Below are 19,246 nucleotides of genomic sequence, written 5' to 3'. Positions count from 1 at the left end.
CCCAAATGTGTTAAGCTGGCAGGATTTATCAGGTTTTGATGGTTTGGGACATTTTCCTGTTTGTTCGGCTTTTTCTTGTTTAATCAAAATTTGTTGACGATTTCCTCTTCTACAATGAGGGCTTGGGATGGGTGATCAGAGTTAGGGCAAGAAGTCTGTTCAGTCCAAATGCCAGCACAGGCCTGCTGCAAACTGGGTGGGATTAAGAGTTTTATAGGGGAAGAGAAGTTAAAAGATTTTTCAGCAGCTTTCCAGTCAAGTAGGTCATATTTAATTAGATGCTACAGTTTTTATAGCACGAAATCACAAGAAAGTGCCCTTTGGTACCCAGTTCTGGTGTATCACACTTTGAAGTAGAGCTGGTGGTAGTAGCAGAACTGGCTGTTCAGATGGTGATTCCTTTTTTTAGCTCTTGTTGGGGAAGGAAGTATGAAAATGATTACTTGCTGAGATCCTTTGACTAAACTATTGCTGTGTGCAATACTTGAAATGAGTTTAGAAGTTGCAGTCACTTTTCTAGTGAAGAAACATCAGACTATGAAAATTTCCTTAATTTACTGGTAGTTTTGTAGAGTGTTATTGTAACATGGAGGATAACACATTGGTGAATCCAAGTCAGGAACAATTTCTTAATAGGATAGAAACATTTCTTTCTCAGGTAAAGGTTACACAGCTACTTGGTGAAGGGTGAGTATAGAGCATTTTGTAGTGACAAATCAGTTGTTCATTTGAATTACACACAGGTTTATGAAGCAAAGAATGCAAAGACTTGTTCTGGACTCCTTAAGGTTTGTAGCCAAGTGAATTCTCAAGATAGGAAAGAATCAGATGAGAGAGTTCCTTGCTGGTGACTGGGGATGGTATTTTGCAGATGGGGTTATAGATCCTATCCAAAGCTGAGGAGGCTTCATTGACACTGAGTTGTTGTTTAGTGGGTGTTCATGAATTAGGAAGTTTATTGGAACATTTATTTGGGGAAAAGTCATAATGAAAGGGAGAGCGGGTAAAACTCTCAGTAACTGTCTTTCCCTCATTTGAAAAAGTTGTGGCCCCAGATCTGCAGATGGGAACTCCTGTTGGGCAAAGCCTGGGTGGTGCAGGGCTCCCCCTGTGCCTGCACAGGCAGGAGTGGCTGCAGGCTGGGCACGTGAACAGGCTCCAGCCTGGTGGATCCTGGCTAAATTTAACTCTGGCTGCATTCCACGGGTGAGATCAAGGCTGTGCAATGACACAAGAGCAGAGCTTAGAGCAAGAGCCTGGATGTGGGTAAGAAGGGGGTTGAGGGAAGAGCGAGGACTTGTGTGGGAAAGGATTAAGGTGCAGAGCAGAAGAGGGATGGGCAGGAGTGCATGAGGGGCAGTTCTCTGGAATGGGAAGGATTAGATGTTGTCAGGAATGTGGAGGTGACAGCATGGACTCAGCTGGCATCTGGGGGAGCAGAACTGTCATTTGAGGGAGTTAAAAGGTGACAGGGGGGTCTGGTTCTGACAGAATTTGGCCACTGCTCCCGTGGGAGTCCCTCAGGCATGGTGACTCCATTGCTCCCAAACTCCTCGGCTCTGGCTGTCTCAAATGTGTTGGTCCTCCACTGACAACCTTCTGAAACAGTAAAGGGGCATGAAAAACAAACTGCAATCTTGCACTGTTCAGGGTATTTAGGGGACCATTATGTCACTAATTTCAGAGGGAAACTTTTTGCCCTATTTGAGAAGCAGGTTTTGTAATAGTTCACCTACTGGTATAAAACCACAGATTTTGAGGTGATTGCACACAAAGCTACTCTATCAAAATACACAGGAAATTATGAAACTAAGCCTTGATGACAGGTCTGCAAACTTTGCCTTGTATTATTGTACTGTAAATATTTCCCCTTTTTGTAGATCTGGACATGCTGGTCTTAGATAGAAATTTTTGTTTTGTTTTGTTTTGTTCTTTCTTGGTACAAACCAAATCAAAACTTGAAACAAGCTTTTACAGTAAAGAACTGTGAAGAATGGGGAGGAAAAAAGCATTGTGGATGAGACATGACTTAAAAATATAGAGGCAGTATAAAATTTATACATCTGAAAAACCAGAATATTTTCTTACATGTATGGAGTAAGATACTTTGAATTCATTTTGCAATAGCATTCAGGGCCTGGAAGTGTGTAAATCCTAAAATGTCTGTGATCCTTTCTATCCCTTCTCTGTTCACTCTGATTTACTGATAAATAATTTCATTGTGTGGTAACATGGAGCACGTGGAATCAGAAAGAATATGTAAACATTTTTTTTTTTGTTGTTGCTTTATTATTTTGCAGGTCATATAGTACAGAACAGGTCTCCTGCAGGTATTGTTTGAAAAAATTTGTGTGGTGACTGATTTTTACTTTTTGACAGGAGAAAATTCAGATCCAGTTGTCACAGTCTTTTGAAAAAGAAGAAAAACCTGCAAAAGATGAATCAGAAAAGGAAAAATGCAGTGATAAACTGTCCAGAAAAATGTTATCAAGAGGTTTGCTCTCTCTCCTTGTATTATTCAATATACTGTATAGATGAAGAACATATGAAAATACAGTTCTGCTTCCAGGTCTTCATTGCATAAACATTGTGTTATTTTTTAAAATTTTATTTGCAAATGAAGCAAATAGATCAGGCACCTTTGAGCTAGAGGAGGAATTGGTCCCAAGGAAAGAGAGCTTTAGAGACTTCATCAGATACTCCAGCAAATGCTTTTCCTTTCTGTCCTGTCTGAGCAGCATAAAAACCAGCTGTGTTGTCTCAGTAGCGTCCAAGTGTTCTTTAAGCTGACTTTACGAGTCAGTGGAAGCTCCTGTCTTGTTCCAGGGCTTTGTTGTTACAGGACTTGTGAAATTGAAGTGAGAGTGGCACAGGTCCCTTTGTACTTTTTCTGATCCTCATTCAACAGGCATCTGTGTTCTCCTTTGTTTATTTTACTTCTGATAGTATCTGGAATTTTTTCAGTAAAGTTTTGGAGTAAGGGTAGAACTATATAAATAAAAAGAACAAGTTTTAATGTTTTCACTTAAATATTCCTGCCTTCTGGATTAAGGTTTTCAGCACACAGACTGTAACCTTTGGGTTTTAATCTGAAAGAGTTGTGGAATCAATGACATCAACTCTCAGTTTATGTCCGTGCCACCTAATGCTTCCTACAGGTAGAAGACTTTATGCATTTAAGTTGGCAAATCATTTTACAGCTCTTCGTTTAAATATCCAGTATGTTTACCTAAATATCTTGGATCAGGCAGAGTATAGGAAATACCTTTAGAGCTGGAATTCTTTTTGAGACAAGTGGCACTTGTCCAGCTCATGTCCCACAGTTCCATAAGGCATTCCTCGTGTGGAATTTCAGTGCAGCTTGTCCCAGCTGGCAGCCAGGTATTTGTGAAATAAAGAGCACTGGGATGGAGAACTTAACCTGCATTTATAAATCTCAGTCTTTGAAATGATGCCTTAAACACCACTCCCAAATATCCAACAGGTAATGATGGGGGGTTGAGAGCAAAGTGACAAAATGCCTGTGGTAGAGATGGCTGTTCTGAATTCAACCACTCTCTCCTCTGACGGTTAATTGCTTCCCAATATAGGATATGCCAAAATAGAAAATTATGGAATTTTAGCATCAGTTCTAGTAATTATAACTAAATCATTGCTCACTTGCAAATTAGAAAAATTGAAGTAAATGATTATTGAATCTTAACGTTTTTACCAGGATAGCCTTTTTTACCTTCTCCTCTTCAGAATCGAAAGTAATTCCAAACCATAAATGTTTAGACTTAGTTGGTTTCATTTAAAATCTCTGGGCAGCTGGAAGAGCTGAGACCTAGGCATAAGCTTAAGTTGTGCCTAACTAAGTTGAGACTAGGTGAAGACATAAGTAGTTCTTGGAAGACACCTAGTTCCAAAAATACTGTTCCAGCACCTGTTGGTTTGAATCCTAGTACCTGGAACTCGAAGGTGCTCATGTAAGGGAAGATTTGGGGTTAAATCAATCATTTCAGGGACAGATTTTAGGGGATAGTATGTAACTGAACACTTTCCTTCACTGAAACTGGAAGGGAGGGGGAAGGTTGAGACTACTTTTGGAAACATCTAAACATAATGTTGTGCAAACAAAGCCCAACAGAATAAGGATTTTTAGTCATGCAAAACACCACCTTGTGAAGGTTAAACTGTTACATTCTGAATTAGAAAATTTATTTGGGCAACATCCAGTGGTTGAGTAGATGGGCTGCTGCTGCTCCACAGATGCCTACATGCACTGCAGTGTGCGATAGTGAGAAAATGGGGCAGGCTGGTGGAAATTGGATCTCTCAAGGTGATTACCTGCTTCACAACATACAGCCAGTGTTATTAGTAGAGGTGTTATTGAAACTTCTGCTTCTGCATTACCCTTAAATTAGGGGATAGTGGGTGGTGGTGGATTTTCTGTTTTGTTTTTGACTTGTGGGCCTTTCTCCTGGAAACTGGAAGCATTTAATTTTGGCAATAATGTACTTAATGGTTATATAGTATTGATCCATATATACTATGTTCAGCAATAACTGGAAAACAGTTTCTTCAGAGTGTAATTTTGCCCTCTTCCCCCTTACCCTTAGATTCCAGCCAGGAGTATACAGATTCCACTGGTATAGATCTTCATGAATTTTTAGTAAATACATTAAAAAACAATCCCAGGTAAGAATCAATAATGTCAGCTTTCTTTGTTTTTCTTTCTTCTTGTTGCCTGAGGCATCACACTACCTGTTTTTTGTTTGTGGTTTTATTTTTTTCACCCTCTTAAATGTCTAACTCTCCATGTCAGTTATTCAGGGTGAGATTCTGTTGCACAGACTGTCTAAAACACCACTGTAATTGGTTTGCTTTTTGAGCAGAAATTCAGGATATTGAAGTGGTTTAAATGCTTTTAATGCATAATATGTAAATGATGTGTTCAGTCTATGTGCAATTCTCTCCCTGAATGGGCTTCAGTACATTGTCTCAAAACCTGGTACTGTCTTGGCACCTGCTTGTTAGAGACCAAACTGCCTTCTCTGACCCTAATCTGTCTTGCACTGAATTTATAGATAAAGGCATTTTTAAAGCTGTACCATGTAACTGTAGCTAGAGATTTTCATTCTGCACATGAGAAACCAAATCTGAGCTAATCCGAGTCCATCATTTGCTGGCAACAGTGCTGACCTGGTTCTGTTGCTCTCAGGTTTGCAGTCTGTCCCTGTCTTGTTCGTTCTTTCCCTCGCTGGGATTTTGTGCTGGCTTTGTGGCTGTAGTGCAAGGCAAGAAATTAACTTGGTGCAATTGTGCTCTACCACAAAAGCTGTTTCATTGCTATTTGTTATTCATTCATATTATAGGTAGGACTTCCAATGTAATAATTTATTCAGAATTTTATTCCATTTTATTCAGAATAAATGTGACATGAGCCATCATATGGCCAAAGCCATAGTCCTGTAGAGTAAAATCAGGAACCACAGACCATTGTGAGACTTAGTAGGTGGTTCCTCTTTGAAGCCATGTAGCATCCCAGTGGGAATGAGGAATTGTAAGTGAAGATCTCCATGTTTCCATGCACAGTGACTGGGAAGCTTGGTTACTTGATGTGCAAAGATTGAGATGTGCATCATTGGATATCATTGCATCTTAATAGTTTATTTGAACCAGTGCAAGCAGTTTCAGGAAGAGTGTTCCTTCCTACCACCTTGAGTTTTAGCTTTTTTTGTGTTTCTAATATGTCAGCACATTGCCACATGTGCCAGCTTTAAGCTTTTGATTGTTGGTGATGTGCCCCATCACTTTCTCAGTGATCCCCTGATGTGCTTCACAGTACAAGGGCCAGCTGAGGCCTCTGCACACTCCCTGCCCACACCAATCAACAAGGAACAACCTCAGCCCTGCTTTTCCTCCTGGAGCCTGTCCTCTCCATGGCTGCACTTCCTGCTGAGCCTCCTGGGCAGGGACTTCTTGGAGAGTCTGTGTACTCTGATATCTGAGAGCAAAACAGCATGGTTCAATACAAAATAGCAAAAAAAGGAATACCTTGTCCTAAAAATTCTGCATTTGACACCTGCTGGTCCTATTTCCAGTCTGCCATCATCCCTTAATCATAGCTGTGATCTGTGTATTCTTAAGATGAATACAACTGCAGTTATTGGAGTGTCTCATATGTGAGTTGCTGTGTTTTTATTTTCAGGGACAGAATGATGCTGCTGAAATTAGAACAGGAAATTTTAGATTTCATTGGTAATAATGAGTAAGTACTGTACTCTCATAGGAAAAAGAATTCAAGAGTGTTCCTGTTTATTTAATAAAGCTACTATTCCTTTCTTCCAGAGTACCAAGAAAAAAGTTTCCCCCAATGACATCTTACCATAGAATGCTGTTGCACAGGGTAGCTGCTTACTTTGGATTAGAGCACAACGTGGACCAGAGTGGGAAGTCAGTCATAGTAAATAAAACTAGCAATACAAGAATGTAAGTGTCAAAGCCTTGAAAAACCCTTTTGATGCGTAGCTCTAACACCTGGGATGTGTGAGGCAGTGATGCTGTAGCAGGTGAGGTCTGTCTCCTCTCTGGGAGCAGGCATCAAGGAGAGGTAGTTGAGAGCTCTTTACTGTTCATGTTCTTGCTGTGCAATAATGTGACCTGTTTGAATTCTTTTGGGGAAAGAAGGATGTTATCTCTGAGTTAAGAAATTTTGTTGCTTTTCTGGCAGAGACGCATTGCTAATTTTGTTTCTGTGAAATACGAATTTCTAGCAACTGTTTATTTGTTTAAAGATTTACACCAGTAAAGTGTACAAAGTGCATTCTTTGTTTCTCCTGGATGGCAGAGCCAGCTCTTATCTTAGAACGGGGTCATTTCTGATTTGGTGAAGGGAGGGGACTTGCACAACTGTGGCTTTTGTATTGTAAAATTCTACTGGGAAAATTCAGCTGTTGAAGTTCTTCTGTTGGAATAATGTTGCTTACAGATCTCTCCTGGCCTTACAAATAAATGTAGCAGGGAAGACAGACATCAGTGGAACTGTCAACAAGGTTAACAAGCCATGGTGTGCTGCTTTATTGTGAGGGCTGGGGAGTTCTTGGAGAAACCCCCAGGAAAATCCATATTGCAGAGAAGATAGCACTGGGGCCACAGCAACTCTGCAGCCTGTGCGGAATTGAGGTTTTCATTCAAGGGACCCAGCTGTTCTCTCCATTCTCTGCACTTGCTCTGTCTCCTCATTCTCTCTCAAAAAGACAAAGGTCTAATGTGTTGACATATTTATGCCACCTAGTTTCTAGTTTTAACTTAGAGCATTTGCCTGATGCCATTTTTTGATGGTCTTGAACATGAGAACAGGAGTTTACAGTGCCTGCATATCTTAATCTCAGTCTCTAGGTACACTTTTTATGGCTTTGGGAGAAAAAAATCTAATTATCCACCCTATTTTAGAGTCAGTAGGACTGAAATGATATGCCACACTGAAATTTCACTTAAGTAAACAGTTTGTCCTCAGAAGTTTTAGAAATACATAGAGAGCCTAAATATATGTTGAATACTTGTATTATTTATGTATGTGTTTTTGCTTTGGCTGTACAATCAATATCTAAATTGACCTAGAAAGCCAAACATTTCAAATCTGTTGCCTTTGCATCTACCAGCATCTCTAGACTGAAGCTTCAGCCTACCACTTCAACTGTGGAATAAGAACTAATAAAAGATTATTTCATTTTTATGGTTTTAAAAATTTTTTAGACCATATTTAAATAGCTTGTGGCCTCTAGAAGCCCCTGTAGATGTAGTTACTAATTAGCAGGCATTTCATCTAACCTGCAGACATAAAGATTCTTGATGTTTTCAATATTCTTATTTTAAATCACTTTGGATACAAAATAAGAATTTAGAAAGAAAACCTTGGAGATCTGCTCCATGTGGAATAAAGCCAAACTTACCTTTTCCTCATAGGCAGGTTCGCGGCTCCCTCGCCGAGCAGGGATGTTACTGACATCAACCACCCAGTGCACACTGGCACGTCTCAGTGGAGTGGGAGTTGGTGATTGCAGGGCAGTAAATTCAGAGACCTTTAAAAGAAAGAGGTAAGACAGTCTAAAGGTTCTCTGAAATGCCTGCTAATTATGTTTGGGCAGCCAGTACCCAATAGGCAGGGCTGGCTGTTTCGTAGAAAAAGCTCCCCTCACTCCATCCAGAAGTCCTAGGTAATGATAAACAACAGAAATAGAGAAGAGCATACATTTATTCTATCCTCTATTAGACAAATATTTTCTGATTGTCTGAGCTCTTCTCTTACAATAGCAGTGTTTTATTATTCAGGTACTTGGTATCTCTCTTTAATAACAAGGGTTTGCAAAATACCACTTTTTCCTTCACAAAGTAGACAAAATACCAAAGCATTATTTATAATCTGTTGCTTCACTCTCTCCCTATGACTGTGTGAAGCTCTTGCTTGCCTGCATTATACTGTTCTTCTCTTACTCATTTCTGCTTAATTTTTTTAGAAGTTTCTAAGTTTCAGTGCTTTCTCCTCTACCTTCTTTCTTCTGTTTTCCCTTGAAATGAACTCTGAGGTATTGCGGCTCTAGTGGCAAACACCTGTCTTCACTTCCATGCATGCCCAATATCCATTGCATGGCACCAGTTGGGATTCAAAAGCACTTCTGATTCCCCAAGGGCATGGGGTTTGCTTCCCACCTTAACTGGGAGTTGCAGCAAAAGCTTTGAAAGGAGGAAGAGGTTTTTAAAAGCAGGTTTGTTGTGCCTCAGGACAGGACCTGTCAGGGGTGCACTGTATCTTTTCCATTGCCCAGACAGCCAAAAATCTAGTATTTCGGTTAGAATATGAAGTATATTTTAAATTACACCTGAATATATTTCAGTTTGTTCCACTGTGTGTACAGTATGTTTACAAAACCATAAATGTTTTCTTTGTAACAACTTTTCTCAGACCTGACCAAAAGTTTTGTGAGCATATAAAGGATGAGAAGAGCGATGACTTCCAGAAGCGGTACATCCTTAAGAGAGATAACTCTAGTTTAGACAAAGATGACAACCAGGTAAAGCACACGTGGCTTATTCCTTCCACTTGCTGTGTTTAACTGTACATTCTTACTGTTTTCCTTTGTAAAATAACACTGTGCCACTTAATTTAGATGAGAATACGATTAAAAGATGACAGAAGAAGTAAATCTATAGAAGAACGTGAAGAAGAATATCAGAGAGCTAGAGAAAGGATATTTGCACAAGATGTACGTATCAAAACCAATCTGGCACTGTTTTCTATGAACCCTTCACACACATACATGCACAGGTGGCTTTCCAGGAAACTTTGTTTCTAAATGACACTGAGCAGATGAGAGAGTGTGGCCTTAGTGAGTTTTAAATTATATTGCAGTTACTGAGAAATCTTCTGTTTTCTCTAATTGCTGCTGTATGAAAATCAAACAGCCCAAGAATTATTGAGGAATGTTTTCTAGCACTATCTAGTGCAATGCATTTTCCCCCTTTGCATTGTTCGGTCCCTCACTGCAATTTAAGTTACAGAGTTTTGGTACTGCAATCATTTCAGCTCAGAGCAATAATTAAAAGGAGAAAAACCCCCAAGCAAATTAAAAACCAAAAAAACCTCTTTTCTTGCTTGTATCTATAGCAACTACATTATGAGTGGTCACAGTAAAATGATTGAGGTCCCATATGTGAAATTCCTGTCAGGAATCTCACAGTCTGATCTTCTGACTGGAGATACCCTGCAGGACAACATTACAGGCTACAATTCAATTGCAAGTAGTGATTATATTGAGTAAAACAGAATAAATATGTCTTTTTAAATGTGTTACTTTTAATAATCCATTTCTGACATTTATCTATAACTTTTTGCACATCCAAAACCAGATTCCAAAGAGAGTAATGAGCTCTTAAGAGGCTAATTTATATTTTTTTGTTCACCTTCGTTACAAACAAGAAGAATGGACTTTTAGATATAAAATTACATTTTCTTTTTGCATCTTAATTTATTATGTATTACACCCTTAGAAGCTTTGTGCCAGATGTTAGAAGTCACAGTCAAGGACATAATAATTTGAGTCAGGAGCAGCCTTTTTGGTTCTGGTCCATGTGCTGTGTAGCTTACCCAGACTGGTACCCAGGGCACTGAGCAGTTACTGCGGCAGCAGTGGCCTCTCCCCCTCCACCCTTCCCAGCAGAAGACAAGGCAGCTCAGGTGCTGGGAATCACACACCAGCTGCAAGTGACAGAAGGCACCAAAGGCCCAAGGGAAGAACTGTAACTTCAGAAAAAGTCTGATAGAAACCAAGTCAGCAGCATTGTAACTACCTTCATGCTGGCTTTGATCTCCTGCACATGGGCCTCTTTATATATTGTCTTGTTTCCTCATGGAAATTGTTCACCAACAGGTAAAGTTTTTCAGGCAGTTTAATATAAAGAGGGTGCTGCAGAAGTCCGTGTACAATGCAGAAAACTCCAGATTACTGTGTGTTCTGTAGCAGGGGTTCTAAATGCCATTCATATTAATTTCTGCACTTCTTTGCCCCTCAGTCCCTGTGTTCCCAAGAGAATTATTTCACTGATAAAAGGTAAGAAAATTTGCTGTTTAATTGTTTTGTCTTCCTATTCTCTTAATAAATATTAAGCTATCTTATTAAAATGTCAACAGAATCCAGGAGGAAGAAACTAATAGTACACAACAAAGACGACAGATACTTAGGTATTTGATGCTTTCTTTTAAACAAACAAAACCCAAAGTATTCTGCATGCGTTTACCTTTTCTTTCTTGTTTTTTGTTTTCTTTCTTTTTTTCCCCTTTTCCCTTTTTTTGCAAGCGCTGCTCGTGCTAACAGTTGAGTTTGTAACTTGCAGAATCAATAAGGAGGCATCGGGGAGATCGGCCAACAGCCACCAGAGCAGCACAGAGACGGAGCCGCGGCCCTGGAGCAGCACCGACTCCGACAGCTCCCTGCGCAACCTGAAGCCCGCGGTCACCAAGGCCAGCAGCTTCAGCGGCATCTCGGTGCTGAGCCGTGGAGACAGCTCTGGCAGCAGCAAGAGCACAGGCAGGCTGTCCAAGACAGGTACAGCAGCCTCGGGGCAGGCTCTGGGGGCTCCGGGTGGGCATGGCTGGTGTTCCCAGTGGGGAGGCTCCCTGCATCCCATTCTCTTGGGATACAGGGGGGCTGCACACACGGGGCATCTACACACCCCTCCCTAGAGCCGTAATGTGACAAATGCAGCAAACACTTCCGGCTTTGGAAGGAGAATTTCCAAGTGTGCCAATGCCTTTCATCTCATGCAAAGGGTTTGAAAACATTTTTTACCATCAATATTTTATTATAAAATACTTGGAGTTCAGGTCTCCACTTCCAGTGATGCAAAACTTAATTGCAACATCTTAGGAAGTTCTGCACTGCTATCCTTCTAGCTCAGATAAAACAGGTATATAGCCACACTGCTATACATTAATGCAGTAAACCAGTAACAAATTCTGTTTGTCCATTGTATAAAAAAAGACCCAAACCAGTTCAAGGTATTTCTGCTGTAAAATTGTGCCATCATATGGGGTTACTCCATTTAGCAGTGTAGTGATGCTATTTGGCACAGCTTGAAAAGAAACTGCAGCTTGACAATAAAATAGATTCTTAGAAGTCTTTGTTGGCTAAATTTCAAGAACATAAATGGATTCTTAAAATTTTTGCTGGAGTCTTTATTTTGGCATTTTGAGAATTTGGACATTCCAGGCTGGGAATGCCCACCTTGATGGTTGTTGCTTCATGCAGTTCCGAGTTGTGGTGATTGGCACATGTTGAGCTTGGGTTTGTTCACGTTGTTCAGGGATGTAATTGGCTCTGGTTATAATGGCTTCAGCCTTACTTCTCTGCATAATCTAGAAGTGAACACACTTGGAAATGAATCCAAGTAACTCTGCTCAGGCAATGATGGTTTTACAGAGCTGGGATGTGCTATCTCACCCAGTTTACAATTAATAGCTTTGATTTCACTTAATTCAGCAATAAAAAAGGCCAATGCTTCAAGCTATGCTCTCTTTGTAAACACAAGTTAAAGGGTTACAATTAACAACTTTTATAAGGGATTGCAGAGTATCTTCAAGCAGTACATAAATTCCATCTGAGTGCTTTTTGAGTCTTTCTTTTTCTTCTAGATTGTATAGAGGCTGCTAATGGGGAGTTTGTAAATTTAAACAACTGTTTTCTGTTTCCAAGTACTGCAGTATCATGCACTTCTTACAAAGTCTTTGCTAAATGGTATACCTAAAGCTCCAGGTGTCAGGTGGTCTGGGAACAGCAGTTCCACAGACCTCTCCATACTGGACTTCTGGAATATTTTTTAGCTGCATGCCTTGGCTTTCAGGAAGCTCAGGGTCTGGTTCTCCACTGCCTTGCAATGTTTATAGTAATTCATATATGTAAAATGAGTACTGATTTCGATTGACTATTTCATCCTCCTTTGAAATTTGAATTGTTGCATAAAGCTGGGCTAAAGCTACCATCTTACCCTCATTTCATTTTTCTAGCTGTATTTTTGATTTCAGCCTGCAAATTGTCAGAGGAGGAAACAAACAACATTGAGGGTTTTAGTGTAGTGCAAATTGTCCAGCAGGTGAGTCAGAGAAGATCTGACCCCAAGCAGTGGAAATAAACTGGTCCTTGCTTGCTTGCAGGCAGTGTGTGCAGGGCATGAGGCTTTAGCCAGCGAATCCACAGGGACAGCAGGGCCTGCAGCTGCATTCCCTGCACAGCTGCAGGAGCTGGGGCTGGGAGTTCACTGCCTCAGTGCATCCACTCCACCATTTTGCAGTAATGACCAATCACTTCCATGAATTTTGGAGGTACAAATATGCATTTTCTGACCAGAAAACCAAGCTAGATATGAAAGCCTTACTTTGCAGTGCAAAGCAGTGCTGAATTGACCCTTGCTTCACAGAAGGGACCTTGTAATGGTATTCCAGGGGAGATGGAGGGGGAGTCCATTGACAAGGCTGCTGTGAATAATGTGCTTAATGCTGAGCTTTCAGGGTGAGCACTTACAAGTGTATATTTTAAAGTGAGCTTGATGTTACTGTCTCCAGGTAAAACCAATTTCTCATTACTCCTCTCCTAGGTTCAGAATCTTCTAGTAGTGTAGGGTCCTCCACGGGTTCTCTCTCTCACAGCCAGCAGCCTCTTCCTGTGCCAGCTCTAAGCCAGCCCTCCCCTGGCACACCTGCCGTGTATCCAACTGTCAGCTCTAGTAACTCTCTTTCCTTTGATGGTGGCATGAGCGGGCAAGTGGCACCTGCTGCTAGCAGTAGCTTCTTTCTGCTTCCCTTGGAAGCAGCAGGCATCCCGCCTGGCAGTGTGCTGGTCAACCCTCAAACAGGTTGGTACATGCTTGGGGGTGTCTCTGTTATACTGGGGAACTTGGAAAAAAATGCACGAGTGTTTGCATAAGACTTCATGTCAGTATTGTCCTTTGTCCCTTATTTTTCTCTTTATTTTTTTAATGTGATTGTGTTCATTCAATGCATTTAATTTAACAAGGAAGTATGACTGGAGGATCAAAGGAATGAGTAAACTCACATGATTTTCTCTAGAAAAGTTTTAACTTACATGTAAAATTTTAATCAGTAAACATGAAAATCATATGATTTACTATCCAGAACACAGAATAACTTAATTCTTTCAGCTTTTTTCAGGAGAGAAAAACATCCTTTCCAGTGCTTCTGTAACACAGTTTCAGTGAGGGGAGAAGCCTGAGAAAGGATTTATATTGACTTGAAAGAACTTATCATCCTTCTTTTTTTTAATGCAACATACTCATGTCTCTCTGCTCAAGACCATGTTAATACAAGTGAAAGAAAGAAGCACAGATGAAATACTATTTCTAAACTTATCCTTGTCACTTTAAAACAGGATTAAATCAGTGTTGGTGTAATTGGCGAATGCTGGTATTTTTTAGGAAGGAGTAGAAAATTGTTACTTCATAATGCAGATGCAAGGAGATCTGTAATAACTTGTCTGGATTAAATAATGAGTTAGCATTCTCAGGGCAAACTTTTACTTACAAATTAAGAAATGCTGAAAAATTTAATTTACCTTTTGTGTAAAAGATCATAATTTTAGGAAATTTTATTTTTTAATATTGGTATAATGATTGGTTTTCATTGTAGAAAAGAAAATACTTCAGGATATACTTACCATCATTCTGTAGATGGACTTGATTATGTTTAGATATAATTGCACATGATGTTTGAAGCAAACTGTTTCTCACTAGGGTTGTTAAATGTAGTAAATAATTTTTTTCACTAGAAGGTATAACATTGAAATAAATTCCTCTTTTTCCTTAATATGAGTCAATTGCTAAAAATTTCATTACAAATGAGTTGCTGTAGGACTTAATTTTCATAGATAGCTATTGGATTTGGAGAATGTATTTGTCATCTTAGAGCCAAGTTCATTAGTAGTCTTTGGTAATTATGTTAATGTCTAATGAGCTTCTAGTAGAAGACAAAGAACACTTGGAGAACAAGGAACATTTAGGTGCAGATAAACTTTGATTTCCAGTGTACTCGAATGATCATATTCTGTAATTGTTCCTCTGGCTTTACTATTCCAATGCTAGCCAAAACAGAGATTGGTTCCTCAGGGTTTCTGACAGAGGATCTGTGCCTTGGTAATTAGGAAAAGACAGTTCTTACCCAGCCACTACAAGAAATAAGTGAAGCTCTGGTGATTAGCAGAAAGTAGGAGAAGGAAATAAGAAAATTGGAGTCCCTATTGATGTGAACATTCCCAACTCTTGACTGTTGAAGAGAAATCTATTAAGCTCAGTTGAGTATCACCTGATGAGCTGCAGTCGAGCTGCTGTAGCTTATTTTAGCAAGTCTGTTCATGCTTCCTCTGCCATGAATTCTTCAGTCCTTTCTTCAGTAGCTGTTTCACTCTTTATGTTGGGCAGTTGCATTTAAATACGATGGCACCAAGAAGTCTGGAGGAGCATTAGTCTGCTTTGACAGGGTGCAAAGGCTTTAGGCTCAGTTTAAACCTCTCTAGGAAGAATAAGAACATCTTTAAATCATAGGAGAGAAAAATTTACATCAGTGTTGGGCCCTTTAAGCATCAGAATAAGCCAGTGCAGGACACGTGTCACTAAGCAGGTAGGCACAGGTCCTTGCCAGCCAGCCTGTTGTTCCTTAGATTTGTTTTGGTTTTTTCCAACCCAGGCACAAAAAGAAATCACTGGGGTTTTTTATGATTTACTTTTATGCAGTTTATTTTTCAATTCTTTTTCATTGGCCCATTGCTGTAATATTAAGGTTGCAAATTATTAAATAGGAAAATAATTCTCTTATTTATTTTGAAAGCTAAAAGCCAATTAATCTAAGAGTAGGGGAAGAGAGTCCTTTATCAGTAATCTCATTAGCAGTCATGGGAATACGAGGGCAGCTATTGCTTTATATAGTTTTCAAAAAATATTTGCCTTGAAGCTCTCCTGTGTTCTGATTGGTTTTCAAATTGATTAGAGGTAAATTTTTAAGATATCCTTAAAACAGTGTTTTAGTAGAGTTTTCCTTTATTACTCCTGTCATATTCAATCTACTTGATTAAAAATCAAGTTTCAAGATGAGTAGCATATAAGAAATTTTTATGTGGTTTCACTACAAAAATACTGGGGTATCTTTGTTTACTTCAATGTTTTGGGTTTTAGCTGCATGTAGTCATTGCTGTTATAGTTGTGGGCATTTATTCAGCATGAATCTGTCATATAAACCAGTATGACTTCCCTTATTTTTCAATGTTAATATTGTATTCATTTTGCCTGCTGTATGTTTGTCTGTTTTGTCCCAGCTGAGATGGTGCAGCTGCCTGTGTTTGTTGTCTTTCCCCGGGCAGGTCAGCCGTTCCTCAATCCCGATGGCACTCCGGTTGTGTACAACCCTCCCCTGCCTCAGCAGCCTGTTAGGAGCCAAGTGCCTGGAGCTGCCCCTCAGCCAGCCCTGCCCAGCCCCACCCAGCACCAGCCTGGAGCAAACCCCGTCCTCTCACAGGTGCACTTGTCAAACACATGCTCAGGGACACTGGGGCTCTCACTGGGCACTGGGAACAGGGCAGGGGTTATTTGTTCTTCTGCAGTGGATGTGAAGGACAGTCACACACATGAGGGTAACTGGGCTTTTTCCCCTCCCAGTCCTCACAACTATCAGCTCTGATCGTGCCTGAGCATGGTAGGCAGCCTCTTCTTAAAAATATGGAGGAATTTTAGTATGAAAGTGTTCTGTAACCAAGAACAAGAGATTCTGCCTTCATCCCTAATTGCACTGTGGAGTTACCCAGGCATAAAAAGCAATATAGTTGACAGCTGGGAAGAGTTAATCCAACTGGAAACTTGGGCTTCTTGTCTTAGGGTTGTTTCTCAGCCAGATAAATTCCTGGGCTGTACAGCACAAGCAGGAGTCATGGCACAGTAGGAGTAGCTCAGGACTGGTACAGCATGAACATCTCCTGAGTAACACTTCAGCATATTCTGCTCACAAAACACACACATGACTACAGAATGTATTTTATCCTTGTCTTGTACAAGAGTTTAATAAAATAGGCCAGATTAAAGACTGCCCCAGCCCTAGAAGGAGAAGAAAAGCAAGATGCTTGGGCAGGAGAAGGGAGGGTTCTCCCTCTCCACAGCAGCTATTTCAGGCACCAAGGTACTGGCTGTAGTCTCCTGTGGTATTTTCAGATGGTTCTTAAATTTTATCAGAAAGTTATTTATAGAACTTCATCTAAACCTCTTACCTTTGTTTGTTTGTTTTCCCTGTTCAAACCTGTTCAGATAGCTGGGTATGACACAGTCGAGCTGGTCTGTTTTGCAAAAGGTCTCTTTTGTACTCTTTCTAGTTCACAGAAGTGTGTATGTAATATTTGCTATTTTCTTCACAAATTCTGTACTAATTCTCTGATTACCCTCTCAATGGATGCTGGAATTAAACCTGTCTGAAATATTATGAGCAATGATAACTATCTAGGGAAAATATTTTAGTACTGTTGAATAAATGAAAGTAGTATGTTTGAATCCATGGTTAGTAGTAAATTCATTCTGCCTTTAGGTGCTTTGAAAGAGCTCGAGTTTAAAATGTGTGTGGAGTTTTTAGTCTCTCTGAAGGAAACAGTAAATGTTAAATAGAAGCAATTTGCTGAGATAGCTAATATACTGTATAACAGATAAAGCAATGGATGTCTTATGGGAGACTGAGATATTCAGAGTTACTTCTGTTTTCGTTCTATGCAGTTTTAGGCTTAAGAAAAAAGAAGGATCCATTCTGTTTCTGAGAGTGGAGCGAGTTGCTCTTCTGCAGCACAGTTGCTTTTCTCTGTTACTAAAGACTTGTTTTCACTTCTCTTACTCTGGTGTTAACCTTGTTCATAACCCTGTTATTTCTGCAGCCTCTGCGGGCTCTGCAGCCTTCCTCCCAGCCTGTCCAGTACTCTGCAGTGTCGTACCCACCCCCGCTCCTGCCAGCCTCCTCTGCACAGCAATACTCTGTGGTATTACACCTTCTCTTCTCTGCTCCTTGCACAGGCTCCTCTCTGGTGGCTGCTGGCCTTTGCTTGGCTGCTTGAGTGCTGTGTGATACCAGGGTAGTGACTGGCTCTCAATGACACAGCACCTGAGTGCCCGAGATGGGAACATTTCACGTTCAGCAGGAATACGTGCAATTAAGGCTATATCTATATATCTCTGTATTTTGAGATACATTATTTCCCTTTCTCTTTGAAAAGAAAATTTTTCAATGCTGTTTCATTAGCCAGTCAGTACCTTTTTATGTCTCTGGATTAACCTCTTTCCACTGCTTCCTATTGTTTCCTTGTCTGCTCACTCTTCTTCTAAACCGTAATACATTCTAAGGGATCAGCTGCTCTGATTTTTTCTGGTTACCTTTTTGTATCTTCTCTGGTAGACTTTCAACAGTCCCACTTCTCTAGTATCCATTGTTTAATATGTAGAAGCTGGAAATAAAATATCTTAGTCTATCAAAAACCAGGAAAAAAGAAAAGTCATACAAAGTGAAACTGAAACTTAGTAAAGGAGAGTTGTTATCCAAGGGAGACTCTGAACTAGATTAGGTTGAACTATGGAGATCTGAACAGGTCAAAGTCTGCTCTGATACTCTACTGAGTGCATGTTTGTGTTGAGTTCATGGGGCAAAGCTTTTGGAGCAGGGAGCTGCGGGGATGGCTTCTGGGAGAAAAGCCTGGGAGCTGCCCCACGTTGGACAGAGCCCATTTCAGGCAGCTCCAGGGCTGACTGTGCACAGCCCAAGCTGAGTCAGTCATTCACACTGGTGACACCTCCGAGTGTGCTTGGAAAAGGGTGTGAGGGACAGGAGGGAGAAACAACACCACATATATTGAGGCCAGAGGGAGGAAAGCAAGGAGGTGCTCCAGGTGCTGGAGCAGAGCCTGCAGCCTGGGGAGGAAACTCTTGAGAAGCAGATTCTCCCCTTGAAGCCCATGGAGGACCATGGTGGAGTAGATATCCACCCTGCAGCCCTTGGAGCATCCCATGGATGCTCTGAAGGAAGCTGGAGCCTTCAGGATCAGGTTTTCTGGTAGGACCCACACTTGGGCACTCCACTCCTTCAGGACTTCAGCCTTTGGGAAGAACCCACATTGAAGAGGTTTGTGAAGGATGGTATCCCATGGGTGGGACCCCATGCTGGAGCAGAAGAGTGAGGAGGAAGAAGCAGTAGATACATGATTTGGAACCAATCACAAGCCCCATTCTTCATCCCTTGTGATACTTGGAGGAGGAAGTAGAAGATTTGTGAGTGAAGTTGAGTCTGGGTAGAAGCAGTGGGGTTGAGGGAAGATGGTTTTAGTTTTTTTTTTACTTCTCAGTATCCTGCTCTACTATTAATTGGCATAAATAAATTAATCTTCCTGCAGTGGTCATTGATGAATGATTTTCCTGTCCTTTTCTTGACCCATAAGCCTTTCACCATATTTTCTCCTCCCGTATTGCTAAGGATGAGAGGAAGGATGGAGTGACTTGGGGGATACTTAGGAGCCAGCCAAGGTTAACTCATCACAGTGTTGTACAGCAGCTAATTTTCAACATTAATCAGAAATGTCTTATAATAAATACAGTTTAAGCTGAATTCAAAAGGGATATTCCTTCTGAAGTTGAGAGTTTGAATGGGTGCTAAAGCAGAGAAGGAAACTCCTTTCTGTTTGTAGTAATT

General features: G+C 40.5%; 1 protein-coding gene across 14 annotated transcripts in view; it reads left to right on the top strand.

Annotated features, from left to right (window-relative positions):
- Positions 1-19,246, top strand: part of R3HDM1 (R3H domain containing 1) — a 78,483-nt gene that overhangs the window by 40,383 nt on the left and 18,854 nt on the right. For 9 of the 14 annotated variants that reach the window (XM_059852556.1, XM_059852553.1, XM_059852558.1 and 6 more), the window contains 11 exons: positions 2,380-2,494; positions 4,602-4,680; positions 6,194-6,253; positions 6,334-6,474; positions 8,948-9,056; positions 9,153-9,248; positions 10,555-10,592; positions 10,673-10,723; positions 10,876-11,087; positions 13,132-13,389; positions 15,903-16,057. In XM_059852556.1, coding sequence (XP_059708539.1) covers positions 2,380-2,494; positions 4,602-4,680; positions 6,194-6,253; positions 6,334-6,474; positions 8,948-9,056; positions 9,153-9,248; positions 10,555-10,592; positions 10,673-10,723; positions 10,876-11,087; positions 13,132-13,389; positions 15,903-16,057 — 1,314 coding nt within the window. Of the gene's footprint in view, positions 1-2,379; positions 2,495-4,601; positions 4,681-6,193; positions 6,254-6,333; positions 6,475-7,934; positions 8,082-8,947; positions 9,057-9,152; positions 9,249-10,554; positions 10,593-10,672; positions 10,724-10,875; positions 11,088-13,131; positions 13,390-15,902; positions 16,058-19,246 lie in introns of those variants that run through there. The other 5 variants (XM_059852560.1, XM_059852559.1, XM_059852555.1 and 2 more) reach the window with 4 other exon arrangements.

The sequence above is a fragment of the Haemorhous mexicanus genome, chromosome 8, assembly GCF_027477595.1.
Source record: "Haemorhous mexicanus isolate bHaeMex1 chromosome 8, bHaeMex1.pri, whole genome shotgun sequence".
In the NCBI taxonomy this organism is placed as follows: domain Eukaryota; kingdom Metazoa; phylum Chordata; class Aves; order Passeriformes; family Fringillidae; genus Haemorhous; species Haemorhous mexicanus.
Note: the sequence above shows the minus strand (reverse complement) of the source record. Positions and strands in the feature narration are given on the sequence as shown.